At 45.5% G+C, this 16,564-nt stretch overlaps 1 protein-coding gene across 2 annotated transcripts; it reads left to right on the top strand.

The window, feature by feature from the left end:
- The first annotated feature begins 31 nt into the window (after positions 1 to 31).
- On the top strand, positions 32 to 10,094 carry BRCC3 (BRCA1/BRCA2-containing complex subunit 3). Of its 2 annotated transcripts, none has more exons than XM_067548532.1 (8): positions 32 to 211; positions 1,588 to 1,708; positions 2,443 to 2,529; positions 4,078 to 4,166; positions 5,066 to 5,121; positions 5,631 to 5,762; positions 6,400 to 6,443; positions 7,492 to 10,094. In XM_067548532.1, the coding sequence occupies exons 1-8, from the start codon at positions 107 to 109 to the stop codon at positions 7,641 to 7,643; spliced, it is 786 nt and encodes a 261-aa protein (XP_067404633.1). In that variant the 5' UTR covers positions 32 to 106; the 3' UTR covers positions 7,644 to 10,094. The 2 variants fall into 2 exon arrangements, with proteins under 2 accessions (XP_067404633.1, XP_067404634.1); XM_067548533.1 differs by lacking the exon at positions 32 to 211 and adding an exon at positions 566 to 584.
- Positions 10,095 to 16,564: the final 6,470 nt, after the last annotated feature.

The following is a 16,564-nucleotide window of genomic DNA, read 5'->3' as shown; positions in this document are numbered from 1 at the left end:
AGAGACGGCGATTGGCTGTTGGCTTTGCGGGCTGCGCTGAGATTGGCCGCGAGGCGCCGGCTCCCGCGTGCCCCGCGTTTCCGAGGCGGGGGGTGGCGCTGTCAAGATGGCGGTGCAGGCCGTGCACCTGGAGGCGGACGCTTTCCTGGTCTGCCTCAACCACGCGCTGAGCACCGAGAAGGAGGAGGTCATGGGGCTCTGCATCGGGGAGGTACCGGCCGGGCCGCGGGTCCCCAGGGCAGGGCAGGGCTGCCCCTGCCTCCGCCCCCATAGACGAGGAGGGGCTGGGCGTGTCCGCCCACCCCCACCATGTCAGGCTCCCCTCGCTATGAGTGAGAGGCTGGTGTGTCCCCCATCTCTCTAGGAATGCCAGGCTGCCCTCTGCCCCACAGACTGGGAGTGGGAGTGCCCCCCCCTCCCGGCGATGCCAAGCTGCTCCAACGTAGACCACGGACTGGGTGTGCAGGGGCTGCCTTCCCCACGTAGACAGGGGCAGACGTTTCAGTGTCTTTGCTCTTGCTGGGGAGAAGGGCAGCCGCTGCAGTTAGAACTAGTGCGCTTGCTGGGTGGGGGCCCATCCAGTGGTAAGATCTGTGTGTCTATGGGGGGTTTGTTAGCAGTATCTTGCTATCCCAATGGAAGGATCTGTGTGTATATGTGCAGGTCCTGTGGCCCCAGCATGGGACTCTTGGATTTAGGGTCGGGGGGAAGAAAAAATATATATATTGGCTTATGAAAGGGTGGCTCCCCACCATTAGTAATGCACGAGAGGGAAGTAAACATTGGCTGTTATCTGTTGTGGGGAGGGCTGTAATTTATTGGTTGTTAATGGGGAGTGACCCAACGCTAACTGATTAGGTGTGTGTTTCTGGGTGCAACATTGACTAGCGTTTGTTTGAGAGCACCGGTGCATTAGTTGGGGGAGGGGGTGAAATGTGCAGCCGATAAGAGACCAGTTCTGTACATTCCAAGTCAAAGCAGCAGGTGAGTGCTGACCTGCAGGAAAGGGTGTGGCTTGGGGCACCTGTGTGTTGTGACTTGACAAGTAGGTTTAGTTTTTGAGTGAGTAGGTGTGGGGTAGGTTTTTCATGCACTGATTGACTCTAAAAGTATAACGTGTAATGAAGTTACATCTTTGCACACAAATAAACTTGCTAAATTCTATCTGAGTTAACTTGATCCTCAGGGAAGTGAGGAAATAACAGCAGTGACCAAAGCTGGCATAGTGTAGGCATGTTCTGCATAAGCACTCCTTACACAGCTCTGGTGGTATGGCCCTCATTGCTGCCCTGGAGCCTACAGCTAGCTACTCTTGTCTTGGCTGTCTTTTCAGTAACCAGCCAATTGTACCGATTCAGCTGCGATGCTGGTGTAATGGTGTGAAACCATAAACTCATAACTTCAAGAATTTTAAATTCATGGTGTCAGAAATGAACACCTAGTATAAGTAACCCACTGCACAGCCTATCCCTATGTTTTAAGAGGTATAAGATGGAAAGCCTGCTTCTTTACTAAAGACGTGATAGCAGTGCTGTCATTAAGAGAGGTTGGCTCACTGAGAGACATTTATCCCTCATTTATCATTAGGTCGACACCAGCAGAATTGTTCATATTCATTCTGTGATCATCCTGCGCCGTTCAGATAAGAGGAAGGATCGAGTGGAGATTTCTCCGGAGCAGCTTTCAGCTGCTTCTACTGAAGCAGAGATATCCTTTTACAGAGACTGTAGCCAAAAAGGGCTGTATTAAGTAGGAAGTTTATCAACACAGTTGCTAGATGTCAAACCTTTTTGGTTTCAGGACCACCCTTGATTTATTGATTTATTGTAGTTAATATAAAATTGCCTACTACCTTTTCACATACGCTCTGGCTGAGAGGCCAGTTCACTGTTGCAGTTTTCACACTTTTTGAATGATGTAATAGAGCCATATTGAAATATTGTTCTTGATCACCTGGTTTTGTCACAAATATATTCAATGTGACAGTTTAATATGTGTAGAGAAGATGGTCTGGAGGAAGCAAATTCATGTTTAGTTCCAATCATCAGTAACCGTCAAATGCAGCAAGGAAACTTCATGGAAAATGAAAGGGTTTTCAGGGTTGGTGCATTTGAAAATTCCCCCAGTAGAAAAACCCTTTTTATGTCTAATCTTTGTAATGGCAGGAGTCCGATTCTTTGGGTTGCCTACTAATATTCGTTGTAATATATTTCTATGTACAAACACATTGCTTCTGTTCAAGGAAGTGTTACAACTGTGAGGATTAAGTTGTCCATTGGTGGCTAGGAAGGAGACTGTTCCAACTATCATCCTTCCCTTTAATGCACTAAAATCAAATTATCCCTTGAGGGCCCTGTTTGGATACTGTTGTTTAATTTGCACAAGGGACATATTGCCTCTTCTGCTTTTCCAATGTTTTGAAAGCACCTTGACTGACACACAGGTTGGCTGAGATGACAGGACGTCCCATGAGGGTCGTGGGCTGGTATCATTCTCATCCACACATAACTGTCTGGCCGTCTCATGTGGGTAAGGAGCATCTCAGCCCAGAGCTTCATATGGATGTGTGCTTCGTTGTGAATAATACCACTTTGTCTAATTTTTTTGTTAAAGTGATGCTGTTGGAGTTTAATCCAACACTTTTCCCTACCTTCAAATTATCTAAAATGGGAAGTCCTCTGGGTTCCTAAGGTAGGCAGAGTCTGTTTATAGGTGTTCTTCAAGACAGGGAGATCAGAGCTGCAACCAGAAACACAAGGCATTGAAAAAGATACCCAAAGCCCTTCGGGTGTCTTTATTTTTTCTAGTTTCCAAAAACACAACAAAACCATACTTCTTCAAAAGTGCTGTTGAAATCTCCTGCTGCCACTTGGGTGTCTGGTTATGGCTTTGATCTGCCTGTCTGGATACATGTTATCAGGCTGACAGTAAGACCACTTTTTATTAATTATTTCATATTGCATTTTTAATATATTGGATTTTAAAGATAGAACATTAACATCTTAGTCTTGTTTTGTGTTAGATCAAATTACTGGAAACTTATAAATATTTTTAAATATTCCTTTTAATATCTTTTAAATATTCCTTTAAAGTTGACCATTTTTTGGATGTGAAGTATTCCTTTAAAACAAAAACTGCATTTGACCAGAACGAAACTAAAGACAAGTCTTTGCCTGACGGACCTAAACAAACTGGAGGATTGGGCCGAAAGAAATTTGATGAGGTTCAACAAGGACAAGTGTAGAGTCCTGCACCTAGGACGGAAGAATCCCATGCACAGTTACAGACTGGGGACTGATGAGCTAGGCAGCAGTTCTGCAGAAAAGGACCTGGGGGTAAAAGTGGATAAGAAGCTGGATATGAGTCAGCAGTGTGCCCTGGTTGCCAAGATGGCTAATAGCATATTGGGCTGCATTAATAGGAGCATTGTCAGCAGATCGCGGGAAGTGATTATTCCCCTCTATTCGGCATTGGTGAGGCCGCATTTGGAGTATTGTGTTCAGTTTTGGGCCCCCCACTACAAAAAGGATGTGGAGAAGTTGGAGAGAGTCCAGCAGAGGGCAACAAAAATGATTAGGAGGCTGGAGCACAAGACTTATGAGGAGAGGCTGAGGGAACTAGGCTTGTTTAGTCTGCAGAAGAGAAGAATGAGGTGGGATTTGATAGCAGCCTTTAACTACCTGAGAGGGGGTTCCAGAGAGGATGGAGCTAGACTGTTCTCAGTGGTGGCAGATGACAGAACAAGGAGCAATGGTCTCAAGTTGCAGGGGGGGGGGGGTCTAGGTTGGACATTAGGAAAAAGTTTTTCACTAGGATGGTGGTGAAGCACTGGAATGGGTTACCTAGGGAGGTGGTGGAATCTCCATCTTTGGAGGTTTTTAAGCTGAGGCTTGACAAAGCCCTGGCTGGAATTATTTAGCTGAGATTAGTCCTGGTTAGTCTTGCTTTGAGCAGGGGGTTGGACTAGATGATCTCCTGAGGTCCCTTCCAACTCTATGATTCTTGATGCTTCAGGTGACTGGCACAGTCCTCACTGCTTACCAGCAGCCTGTTTATTTTGTTCTTTCATGCCTGCAGATGTTCGCACACAAGCCATGTATCAGATGATGGACCAGGGCTTTGTGGGGCTCATCTTCTCCTGTTTCATTGAGGACAAGAACACGAAGGTAGGCAGCTTTCAAATGGATAGACCCTTCATATGCCAGTTTGAAGCTTCAGCTTTGATGTGGAGCTGAAGTCTTACATTTAACCCTGAACAAAATCTGAAATAAGGGCTCCACTCTGGAGCTGGGTCAGGGGCCTGCTAGAATGTAATCAATGTAAGTGCAGCAATGATGTGAGTTATTCTCCATGCTAGTTTGGTCACAAATATATTCAATGCTTCAGTTTTTAATGTGGTTAGAGAAGATGCTCTGGAGGAAGCAAACTCGTGTTTAGCTCCAATTAATAATTGGCAAATGTAGCAAGAAAACCTGATCGAAAATGACAGGTTAATAGGTTTGTGTTTTCAGGATTGATGTATTTGAAAATTCCCCCAGTAGGATTCTGCAGCCTATAGATTGTTTCATAGCTGTGCTGGTGTCTGAGCTCTGGGACCAGACAGAATGGTTATGGTGTGCTTGTGGATGCATCATAAAAAGTAACATATTGCACCACAATAACAAATTCCATTCAGTATAGACTTATTTTGTCCTGTCTCTCATACCTGTTGTGGCTAACTGCTTCACAGCGTTTTGTCTAACATCACTGTCCCCTGTGAGAGGCTAACAGTTGGGATGAGCTGGGAACGGACTATTGTCTTTAACCCAGGTTTTCCATGCTTTTGTTGGTTTAATCAGATGGTTCTGATTTAAGAGTTTTCATATTATATTCCTATAGACTGTAGCGGGTTTCTCAGTATTTGCTTGTTAAGAATTTTTCTCTCCCAGTTTGTTCAAAAGTATTTCTTGGTGAGGGAAGAGGAAAGTATTATTTGAAAGCAAACTCTGCTTCCTGCAGGGATTTTGGATTTCAGGTGAGCTCTCATTGCCTGTAATCTGATGTTTATCTCTGCTGATTCTTTTAGACGGGCCGGATACTCTACACCTGTTTCCAGTCAATTCAGGCTCAGAAGAGCTCAGAGTAAGTACTGTCTGAAGAGATTCTTAACAGTCATCTCACAGGAGAGAAATGATCAGTCTCTTCTATCTGCTTTTAATCATCAACTTTCCTTGGTTAACTTAAATGAGTAGCGTTATTACTGTTTGATCATCTGAAGGTAGAACTAAATGTCGTGTTAATCCCAATAATTATGGCTATCTAAAGGAGGTCTCATTTCCTGCTTGAAAGTGGATACATTTCTAAAGGGGAGCCTAAGCCATAGGGACCTTAGTGTTCACATGCTTATCAGGAGCTGTCATCAGTGCTGATTTCCTGGCTGCCCTTTTTTCCAATTCCTAAACTTTGTGGGGAATGAGTACCATTGCAAACTGTTTCTTGTCTGTCAATCAGCATGAGGAAGCCTGCCCAGCAGCAAATCTATGATGATGTCACCTGTGGGGCAAGTCATTCCTACAGTACGGAAGATCTAACTGTCTAAAGCAGCAGACCACAAGGGTTGGGGCAGTAACTTGCACATGATCACCTTGCAGGTACGAGAGGATTGAAATTCCTATTCATGTGGTTCCCCATGACACCATTGGGAAAGTGTGCCTGGAATCAGCGGTGGAGTTGCCCAAGATCTTGTGCCAGGAGGAGCAAGATGCATACAGGAGAATTCACAGGTAGTGGGGATTAGGGTCACTTCCTTTCCACAGCGCCAGAGGGGCTAGTTGATGACAGTAGCTTTTAAGGATAATAAACTTGACTCCCGTAGTCCTTTATCCTGACCATAGCACAAGTATGAGAGCAATAAAGAGTTAGCTACACCTAGTATCATGAGGGAACTTGAAGCTAGCTCTCAGTCCTAAAGTCCTGCTCTGTATCATGTGCGTTGTTATGCCTGGCTGATGACTACTGCTCCTTGACGTGCCTCTGCAGGGGGGACTAGTTTCAAAAAATTCTCTCCAAGTTTTCATCTGTCAGCCTGAGAAGGCTGCAACTCCTTGCTTGCTGTCACGTAGCTCAGGCCCCACTCCCAGAGTTTGAGAAGCTGCTGCTAGCAACTCTTCTGCTGGAATAGAGATGGGTACGGAGCCTGTATAGCCTGACAGTCAGGCTGTTACTAAGTCAACAGCCTGATCCTCTCGTGATCATGGTTTTAAAAGTTTGGTAGGAGTGAAAATGACTGACCAGAAGGGAGGGTATGTGAGAAATAAAACCAAATGCTAGTAGAATTACCACCCTCCTGACATAAGCCTTTACCTGATACTCAGTTTATTGCTGTCTTGTCACCAGCCAGTGTTTTGTTCTTTCCTTTAGCCTCACCCATCTAGACTCTGTAACCAAGATTCACAATGGCTCAGGTAAGGGTTCCTCTGCTGGGAATAAGAATGCTGGACCAGGAGTTGAAATACTGAGTCACCTTGTGGTCTTGAGAAATGATCATTTTGGGTCTGCCTATAGATGGCAGTAGACCATGATGTGTATCACCCTGGATTGTAAATATGTGTCCTCTTGGAGATATTCAGCATTGAGCCAGCCTGTGAATAGATTATTTCACCCAAGTTTAGCTGCTATGTTTTGACCTTACCATATAGTTCATGTCTGCTCCACAGGTTGGCTGACATCAGAGAGCCCCCTTCAAGCTTATCCATTCTTATAAGGGGGGCTAGGGAATTTCAATAATGAAACAAATTATTCATTAGCATTTCTGGTATGTCTGGGGGGGGCTGACTTCTATTGTGGCCTAAATCACAAATGGAATGAACTGGGTGACCTCCTTCAGTTTATCCGTTTGGTTTGAAACCATTTTCAAATTTGATTTGGTGTTAGAACAGCACAGGGTATTGTAGTATGGATGCATCTTAGAGCTGTAGAATTGAAATCAGGGTAAAGTGGGCCAATCCATACTCCTATGGACACCTTCTGGTGCTTCTGCATGTGAGTCACACCTACGTAGGCGTCTGTGTGGTCACACATCAGTGAGTGAAAGTAGGTCTTATTAGTTCCATAGCATTTAACTCTGATCTCCACAGGATGGAGTGGTGTTCTACCACAAGAATGGCCAAGCCAGCGTCTAATTTTCAATGTAAAATGTGTGTTCATTATAGAAGATATTCTTTCCCCTATTGACTATGAAAAACCATCAGTCTTTACTAGGCCTTTTTACATGTAATCTTTTATGGTATGTCCCCAAAGGGCATCTAAAACGCCGGGTTAAATAATTATTCCTGCCCACAGCCCTCCCCTGCCCCACTCCAGTACAGGTAGCTGTTGTTTAACCCTTTCCTGTGAGGTTCCATGATGTTTCAATGTGAAATACTGTTGTGAAACCTTTCTGCTTAAGCTTTGCAATTCTACAGCCTGCAGAGAGATTCTTCCTCTTGGACTGACGTTTTGTGTCTTTTCCAGTGTTCACCAAGAATCTCTGCAGCCAGATGTCTGCTATCAGTGGTCCCCTCCTGCAGTGGCTGGAGGACAGACTGGAGCAGAACAAACAGCGGGTGCAGGAACTGCAGCGGGAGAAAGAGGAGCTCATGGAAGAGCTAGCTGCCCTGGAGTGAAGAGGAACCCAGACCCTTAAAAAAAAAAACAAAAACAAAAAAACCCCAGGATTCATAGGACTGGACAGGAGTGACTGTGGCTGAAGGGTGGCCTGTCTTGCCTTTCTACAGCTTTGCTAGCTGTACCTTTCATCTCACTTCACGTGACAGCTCCAAGAACACTTCCACAAGATGACCAAGGGCTTACATCTGTCCCAGCTACATGGAAAGCCTGGTGCTACCTGTGTGAAAAGTGCACTCTCCACGTGCACAGCGGAGCAATCCAACTCCACACTGACCATGGCGATTGGGTAGCACGCTCTTGAGAAGAGGCCCCAGCTCTGGGAGGGACCTAGTGAATTTATTCGGCTCCCCTCTCCCCTATCGTTCCACACAAATCTTTTCCCCTTTTATGTATGTTGCTGGGAGCCTAGAACCAGAGGATCATGGGTGGGGTAATATCAGCACTTCTACAGTGATCAGAACTTTGCCATTATAGCAAATAAATCAAGTAACTTGCTAGTCATGGTCGGAGAAGGGGGTGCTGCCATGCCAAAAACACTGCCAATTCTGCCTGCTTGTGGTAGCCCCAGTTGACAGATAGTGGCTTGATGTTTAGTAACTTTCTGGATTATTGATTACCTACTCTTGCGTATGTGCTAGGATGGGGGTAGATGGGGCCAAGACAAAAGAGGCTCAAGGCTTATATCTCCTGTATTTTAAACCAAATAGAGAAACCCAAAGTGAGGGCAGCTTGAGTGGAAATGAGTTGGATGCTGCACCAAACTCAGCGCTCTCCCTGTTTCCTTCAGCATCTCTCACTGTGGTTGTACACTGCTCAATGAACTGCTTCCCAAAATGGAGTGTTCCTGATGGACTGGGGTTGATGAGTGACATTGTTTTTCAGTGGGGAGTGTGGGAGGGGAGAGGAGCAGTGACAGATCATGAAAATTTTCCTACCTGTGTCCTGAACTCCTTTGCAAAGGTTTATTTGCAGGTATTTTCAACTTCACCATTAAATTAGCCTTCGCATTTTCCTCCTCATTGCATTTTCAAGCAGGGTTTGCCATATGCCACCAGCCACATAAACATCTACCGCTACTGAGGGGAAGCCTGTCTCCAGGGCTTTTGCCTATCCCAAACTGCATATTTAAAAGCTTTCTGTTTAAACTCCTTGTATTGGTGTTTTTTAAAGGGAAATCATTAGCTGCTCAGACAAAATGTTCACCTTTCAAAAAACATAAACTGCACAATATATGGGGGCCCTCCTGACTCACAAGGAGCTCTATGGCACTCTAGACTGACAAGTAGAATGCCTATAATTTATCTTGCCACTTGGGGCAGGCCATTAATTACAACTGTCGGTTTAAAAAAACCCAACAGGTTAAAGGTATTCTTCCAATTAAAAGTTACTGTTGTAATTAGCGAGGCTAATGCCTTTTGAGCAATGCTTGAGCTGATGCCATATAGGACAGGTCTCTACTGAAGATACCTTCTAATCTGTATTAAAATCAGTTCAGGAAAATTGACTTTAAAACTGCTGCATCGACCCACTTGAAGGCAGCTTGACACTGTTTACTTGGGCCCAATTTAATACAAATGGCTCAGGCCACCTTTTTGTTGTTTGTGCAGTGCCTAGAGCAATAGGAATCCGTGACTGAGGTTGCTAAGCATTATAGGCATTCGTGTGCTATAAATAAGGTGCCTGAAACAGTCTACACTGTGGTTCTAACCAGTTTCAAAATTGGCTTAGGTGAATTGGTTTTCAAACTTTTCCCTTGCATAGACATACCCTTAGAATAATGGAGAACCTTAGGGACTGAAAGCACAGCACTGTTCACCTCAGGTGTAGACATGGCATTGTTTGTTATTTAAAAAAGGTTGGTTTTAGTGGTTTTCCAGCACAGCTTTAGAATCTCATTTTAATGGGGTTTAAGATGTGATTTTTTTTCTTTTTAAAAACCACATGATAAAAGGTCTTTATAATGTCAGTTACTACTATAAAAACAGCGTTTTTTTAATTAGTTTGAAGGTGCGCTTGAAGCCTGACGACAGCCCTAGCTCTTAGATTGCAGGACACCCATTTTCTAGGCAGGAAAGAGGAGAGAATGGCCTGCTCTTTTACACAGCCAGTGAGGGCCAAAGCTGTTAATCATATACAAATGTCCTGACTCCAGTCTTCTGCTGTGGGCAGTAAGTAACCCCTAGACATGTCCTTGCCCGATACCTGAGGAGGCTAACAGAGGTTGGCTGCAGCTGGATCTGGTGTATTTTAGGTTGCTTGCTTCTGCCTCTGTTCACCTGCTGGCACCTGCCCAAGAGCAGAAGGGGCCTGGCCTGTGCTGCTGAGCTCTAATGATGTCAACCCTTGTGGCATATTGCTGTAGGAAAATGGAGCAAAAGGTGCCTCCTCCTTTTGACCTGAGAGTATCATTTGACTTGGCGGCTGCTGTGGAGACGACTTTATATAAAGGAAAGGGCCATTTCTCCCTCTGAAAGGAGCTTGTTCATAATGGCTGGACAGAGCATTAGTTGCACTCCTTAACCATGAAAATTCTTGAGCTGGTGGAAGATTTTCTGACATTTTATCCTCAGAAAATGCTAATTCAATGGAATTGAGACATTGCACAGGAGTGGTCTGTACCAGCAGACTTGCAATGGAAAGCATGTGGACAAGCTTGCTGGCTCCCCAGCTGACGTGGGCAGGGGTTCCGCAGGCTCTCTGGAATCCCTGGGCAGCTGGCTTCCCCCAGCTGGTCGATTCCCCAGGCTACCGGTCGGGTGGGTGGGCTCCCTGGGCAAACAACTCCCTGGCTCCCCAACTGCTTCACACAGAAAATTTTCCAGTTCAAGCTTTTCGTTCCAATTCAGGATGAAATATATTTCAGACATGCAAAATTTTCCGTGAGAAGGAAATTCCAGTTCCTCCCCAGCTCTAGTAATTTCTGCACAGCTAGCTGTGGGGCATGAGGGGGTAAATTGCTACATTTGGAATAAAAGACTTTCCACTAGCCAGGAATATGCACAACTCTCCCCTGTCTTTTCAGGGCTCTGCTCTGAAGCGTCTCACTCTGCAGCTGAAGGATGAGCTTTCCAAGAACCAGCACTAGAAGAACTGATGGCAGCAAACCCAAAAATGGATAAAAGTCTTCAAATTGTAGCTATTAATAATTCCCACTGTCCAGAGGGACATCATGTTGTGTACTCTCTATGGAGAAGTGTATTTTGACAGTGTCCCACTGCTGAGATACATGGGGTACTGCACAATATAAAGCAGCTTTCCCTCCCCAAAATCCACCCACTTAAAATATATATAATATGATTACATCAGTGGTTTTTAACGAGGCAGATTTTGATTTTATTATAATTGATGTTTATTTTTAAGCATTTTTATTGATTTAAAAACTCTCAATTATGAGAAACTCTGGGGAAGGGTCAGACAATAGGTGAGCAGATAATAACTTAATTGCAAGATCACCAAGATTCAAAAAGTTAAAGCTTTATAAAGGTTAGAACACAAATTGGCAATGTCATGTCAAAATATACCAAGTCAATATCCTTAAATCAAACTCTCATAAGTTCCCAAGGAGCATTTTTCTTACTTTGCCCATCTGTAAATTTTGATTATTGTCAATGGCAATGTTTTTGCTGTTTTGTGTGTGTAGGGTGAAACTGACTTTTAGTGACATTTACTGACAAAAAACCTAACCGTTCCCAGGCTATTTATAAAATGGGGGAATGGCAGTGGAGTTAATTCAGTCGGTAAAGGTCTGATGTGGGTTATACTAAAAATATACATGGAAAAGAGCCTTGATTGGGGCAACAGAAGCTGTAAAGCTGGGGTTCTGTCCTCACGCAGTGGAAACAAGTGCCTTCCGTGAATGTTTGTCTTGACAGAGGGGGAAAGGGTCAGTATCTTTTGCAACAGCTGAGAACAGTTGTAAAGGCTCAGCTATTTCATTCCCTGTGACAGCAAAAAAATGGTCGTGAAGTCTATCGAGCAGCCAGGGAAAGACCAGATGTCAGATTCCCTCTTTGTGATAAAGGAGAGAGAATCTCCCTGCCATTCAGCTATGAAAAGGGCCTTTGTCCTTTCTCATCATTTAGTACCACAGGGGGTCCTGACCCATGACCCATCTTGGAGATCAGGTGCAAAGTGGTCATCGGGGTCTGTGTCTGCTATTCCCAGGGGGGTTATATGACAGTTGTGAAAACCCTTCCTCCTCAGTCTTGCACATCTGCAGTCTCTGTGTCAGTCTTCTAGCTAAAACATAGCTCAGTTCCATCTGATCTCCAAATACATGCTCTTCAGAAGCCAGGCTGGAAACACGTTGCTTATGGATGCTAGTGAATGAACAGCCGTGGCAGAGATACTTAGCATTCACAGCTCCCGTTGACTTCCACTGGTGTGAGGCGAGCTCTGCACTTCTGAAAAGCAGGCCCTGCATGTTTAAAGTGTACTTCATGAGTTTAGCAGTGGCCAAGGGCTGGATCAACAGCACCGAAGACTGAGGTTCAGATCATAAGAACAGCCATACTGGGTCTTCTGACAATGGCCAATACTAGGTGCTTCAGAGGGAACAGAACAGGGCAATCATCAAGTGATCCATCCCCTGTCACCCACTCCCAGCCAGGGCAGGCCCTAGACCAAATGATGCCGTAGGTGAGGAATGTCTTCAGTGCCCACCCCCTTTCATTAAACCTTTGGTTACCTTATTTTGTATTGCAATTGTAGCCCATTTCCAATTCCAATGCACAATTTGCATGAATAATTAATCCCTGTCATATAAGATGATAAATTTGCATGCTAGGATCTGTAAATCTGTTGTTTGTTTATGCCACATACAAGCAAATAAAAAAAACAGACAGCCTCAGTTCATGGTAACTCTAGTCCCTCAGTTCAAAAGGTCGCTTTTCTTGCCTTTGTCCTCGCAAACTGAAGTTCAGCATCAGAGAGATCCAAAAACTGGCCAATGGCATCTTCAAGTGATAAAATAGCCAGTGATGTCAGTCTCTCGTTGGCCATTGTCGACCAAAGATGTGTTTTAATGAGCCTGAGCTTCGAAAAGCTGCTTTCACTTCACTTCACTTTGTTCTTATAGCTCACTGTCTGACTGGCAGGCAATGCCCCACCCCCCTATACACCCGCGGGGGCCTGGCTGACAACATTCGAGGAAAATGTCGTTCTCAGAAAGTCTGGAAGGTTCCATGAGATTCTACAAAGGTCCAGAACATTCTAGGAGGTTAGTGACCAATTAATCCACATGTGGAATACCTGAAACATTTTACTTCAAACATTCGATTTTCTCTTTTGTCGCTAACAACAAAAAGAGGCCCCCAAGCCTGGCACTCCAGACGGTCGCCTGCCCTTAACTCCAGCCCTGCTCCCAGCTTCTGGCAGTCACAGGCTAGACATTGCTTTCAGTGGGTATTAGGCCCTAAATACCTTTGAGGATCTGGGCCTAAGCTCTTATTTTCTCCAAAGCACAGCAGGTGCTTCCCCACACCACCTGTCTCTGCGAGGTGGATGTGAGAGGCTGTCAGTCTCCATGTCCATGAAGTCAATGGTCTCACTTTGCTTATATTGTCACCAGAGAACTGCCATGTGGAACAAGGCCAACTGGCCACTAGGAAGGGAAATGAACCCATCAAGTTGTTTCACACAAGCCATATTAACACCTGGTGGTTGCATTTCTTTCACTGCCGGCCGGGGCCTGCTTTGACTGCTTCAACCCTGGGCTTGATCTCAGACACCTCTTGTTTCTTAGCCTATGGTACCCACTGTAGTGGGAACAAACTGTTCTGCTTTGGAGGTGGCAAGAGTGGTACCTCCAGCAACGTAGAGAAGTCTTTTGTTCAGCAAAAGTTGTTTGCTTTCTTCCTCTTGTTTGCTCCTGTGTTCTGTGTGTGATCTAGAGGCGTTGTGTAGCAGTCGGTCAGTGCAGTGACCCAGTCATTTTGTGTTGTGAAGGCCAAGACAATAGCAGGGTTCAAAAAAGAACTAGCTAACTTCATGGAGAACAGGTCCCTCAATGGCTATTAGCCAAGATGGGCAGGGATGCAAAACCATTCTCTGAAGTGTCCATAGCCTCTGTTTGCCAGAAGCTGGGAGTGGTCAAAGGGGATGGATCACTTGATGATCACCTGTTGCACCTGGCATTGACCACTGTCAGAAGACAGGATTTGGGGCCAGATGGACCCTTGGTCTGACCCAGTATGGCTGTTCTTAGGATTATCAGTGGTGGTGTCTGCCTTTGGTCAGAGCTTAAATATCCCACCAACAGGTTGCTGCTGAGAAGCGAAGTAGAAATGTTGTCAGGTTTTTTCGGTTTGGGTTTTTTTTTTTGGCCTGCCAATAAAGTACTTTCCACAGAGATCAGCACACATGACCTTCTCGCCCTCCCTGCTGCTATGAGTTAGTGGCATCGGTGAATGAGGCTGGTAGGGGTGGTTTGAAGACCCAGTATAAGGGCTGAGGTGGTTGCAATTTATTCTTAAAGCATCAATTTGTGAGCAGCTTTGCTAATGCAGCCACCCCACTCTGCTCTTCTTAATTAAAAAAAGGATCAGCTGGAAAGTGCAGTGGTGCTTCCATGGATGATGGGGGATTGATATAAATGACCTTCCCATCCAGCCCAGTCGGCACTGACTCTTCTGCTACAGTGTATTTTTCTCTGATTTTCTGTTCGTTGTGGCTCTGGATCCAGGTGGGGGATTTAAGAAAGAACCCGAAACCGAAACATAAACACACCATGCTGGATCAGACCAATGGTCCGTCTAGGCCAGTGACCTGTCTTCCAACAGTGGCCAATACCAGGTGCTGCAGAGGGAATGAACAGAACAGAGCAATTATCCAGTGATCCATCTCCCGTCATCCACACCCAGCATCTGGCAGTTAGCGGTTTAGGGACGCCCAGAGCAGGGGGTTGCATCCCTGACCATCTTGGCTAAGAGCTGTTGATGGACACATCGACTGATGTCTGTGAAAGAGCAGGTCACCAAAGATATGGACATTTCAGGTGTAAAGATCCTGCCTCCTTCTCGGGCCCTATGCGTTCCCACATCTGTCCCAGATGGCAAAGCACTACAAAGATATACATAGCCGGCATGACCAGGAGGAAGAACTAAGTGGAAAATTAGCAGAGGATGATGTTCGTCATGGATTAAGAGCTTGAGAAGCATTCCACAAAGGAAAATGGAGCTAGAAGGAGTTAGGTTTAGAGGCTCCACTGTCGAGTATCACCAGAGGGCTAGGACTGTACATGAAAGGTTGAAATATAGTCGAGGCTCCATTCAACATGCAACGTGAGCGGCCGGATTTCTGGGCTCATGCACCCAGAGGAGGTGTTTTCAAACATTCATACGGCAGCAAATCCTGGGAGGCCTCGGGTACAGTTCAACGAGAAGCAGAGACTTCTTCTAAAAACAAGAAATCAAACCCACTGTAAGAGCCTTTCCTCTGGGGACGGGGCTCTCCTATCAACCCACTCACAGCAGTCCTCAGTGACTTCTAAACTGAGGCACAACCGGTCAAATCCTGGCAGGTACTGAGAACCCTCAGCTCCCATTGAAATCCCTGGGATGGGGCCAAATATACAGGCCTAGCTCCTCAGAAGTATTTAGGCACCTGACTCTCACTGAAATCAAGTCCCAAATATTCAGTCTGAGCTCTGCTGCGAACCAGGCCCCTCTTCCTGAGCATCTCCCACTCTTGGACATGGCAGAGGGTCTCCTTCCTATGACCCCAGTGGGACAGGGCCTGACACCCATCACCTGGCCCAGTTCTGCTGCCACTGAGATCAGGGGCAGTGTCACCAGAGGATCAGCTCCCCTGAGGGACCCAGGCTGGGTCAGTTGGTTAGCTCAACAGGCAGGCCTCTCCCACGTCCAGGCAGTGCCAGTGATCAGATGATCACACAAAGTTTTTCAGGAGAGGGGAGATTTATTAGTACACCTGTTCCTACTAGAGAAAGGCAGCAGCTGGCAGGAGGTTCTCTACAAAGGCCCGTCAGCTTTGGAATTTCCCCCAGCCCCATCTGAAATAGGCCTAACTAACTGACTTTCCTTACAAGCTGCTAGTCCCATTTGCTTTCCTGGGATGCAAGGACTCCAGCAAGAGATTGTAGAGATCTGAAATAGGTTTGCAGCACCTAAGTGACTATGTTCATTAGTTACTGGGGCGGGGGCGTTAGCAGAATAGTAACTTCAAAAGGCACAAAGACCACCTAGAGCAAAGGAGAAGAGCTCCCTTTTATAAAATGACTGTATACAGTATAATTCCAGTTCTCCAAATTGCCTTTATCCAAAAAGCCTAGTTATCCAGGTAGGCCAGGGTTATCCATGCCAATACACTTGAGCTCCTGTCAAATGCATCTCAAAACGGTCACTAAAGTAGCTTAGATCCAAAATGTTCCCTGCCTTTTAATGCTACACAAGTGACAGGGAAAGTCCTTTACGTTCTAACAGCCTGGGAATGGGAGGTCTTGGGGGTTCAGATCATTCTACCAGGTTAGTGCGCAGCATAGTAAAACTAACAAACAAGAGAACTCAGGGATCTGGCTTTTGAATGCTCAGTTCTTGGTCTGCCTAAAACATGTACTAACATTCAATCCATCTCTGCCTCTAAGGACAAAACCACACCCTGAGGTGCTATGGATGCCTGTCAGAAAAGTTGCAATTGTCTCTCATTCCCTCCTATTTATTGTTACCATCCAGGCTTTGTCAGTTTTCCCTCTACTCACAGAGCAAAGCCCAAAAGATCTGCAGCCAAACCAGCAGCAAGTGAGATCTTACACCGGAGAAAGAGACACGGATCTGTTTCTATGAGGGCAATTCAAAAGGCCCATGCTCAGTTGCCCATTTAACCTAGCCTCAGCATTGCCACCTCCAGTAATCTGAAATCACACGACTGGCTTCAACCATCATAAAAAAATAATTGTTGG

Source organism: Emydura macquarii, unplaced genomic scaffold, assembly GCF_026122565.2.
Source record: "Emydura macquarii macquarii isolate MOO-44397 ecotype Brisbane River unplaced genomic scaffold, CSIRO-AGI_Emac_v2 contig_1253, whole genome shotgun sequence".
Classification (NCBI taxonomy): domain Eukaryota; kingdom Metazoa; phylum Chordata; order Testudines; family Chelidae; genus Emydura; species Emydura macquarii.
Note: the sequence above shows the minus strand (reverse complement) of the source record. Positions and strands in the feature narration are given on the sequence as shown.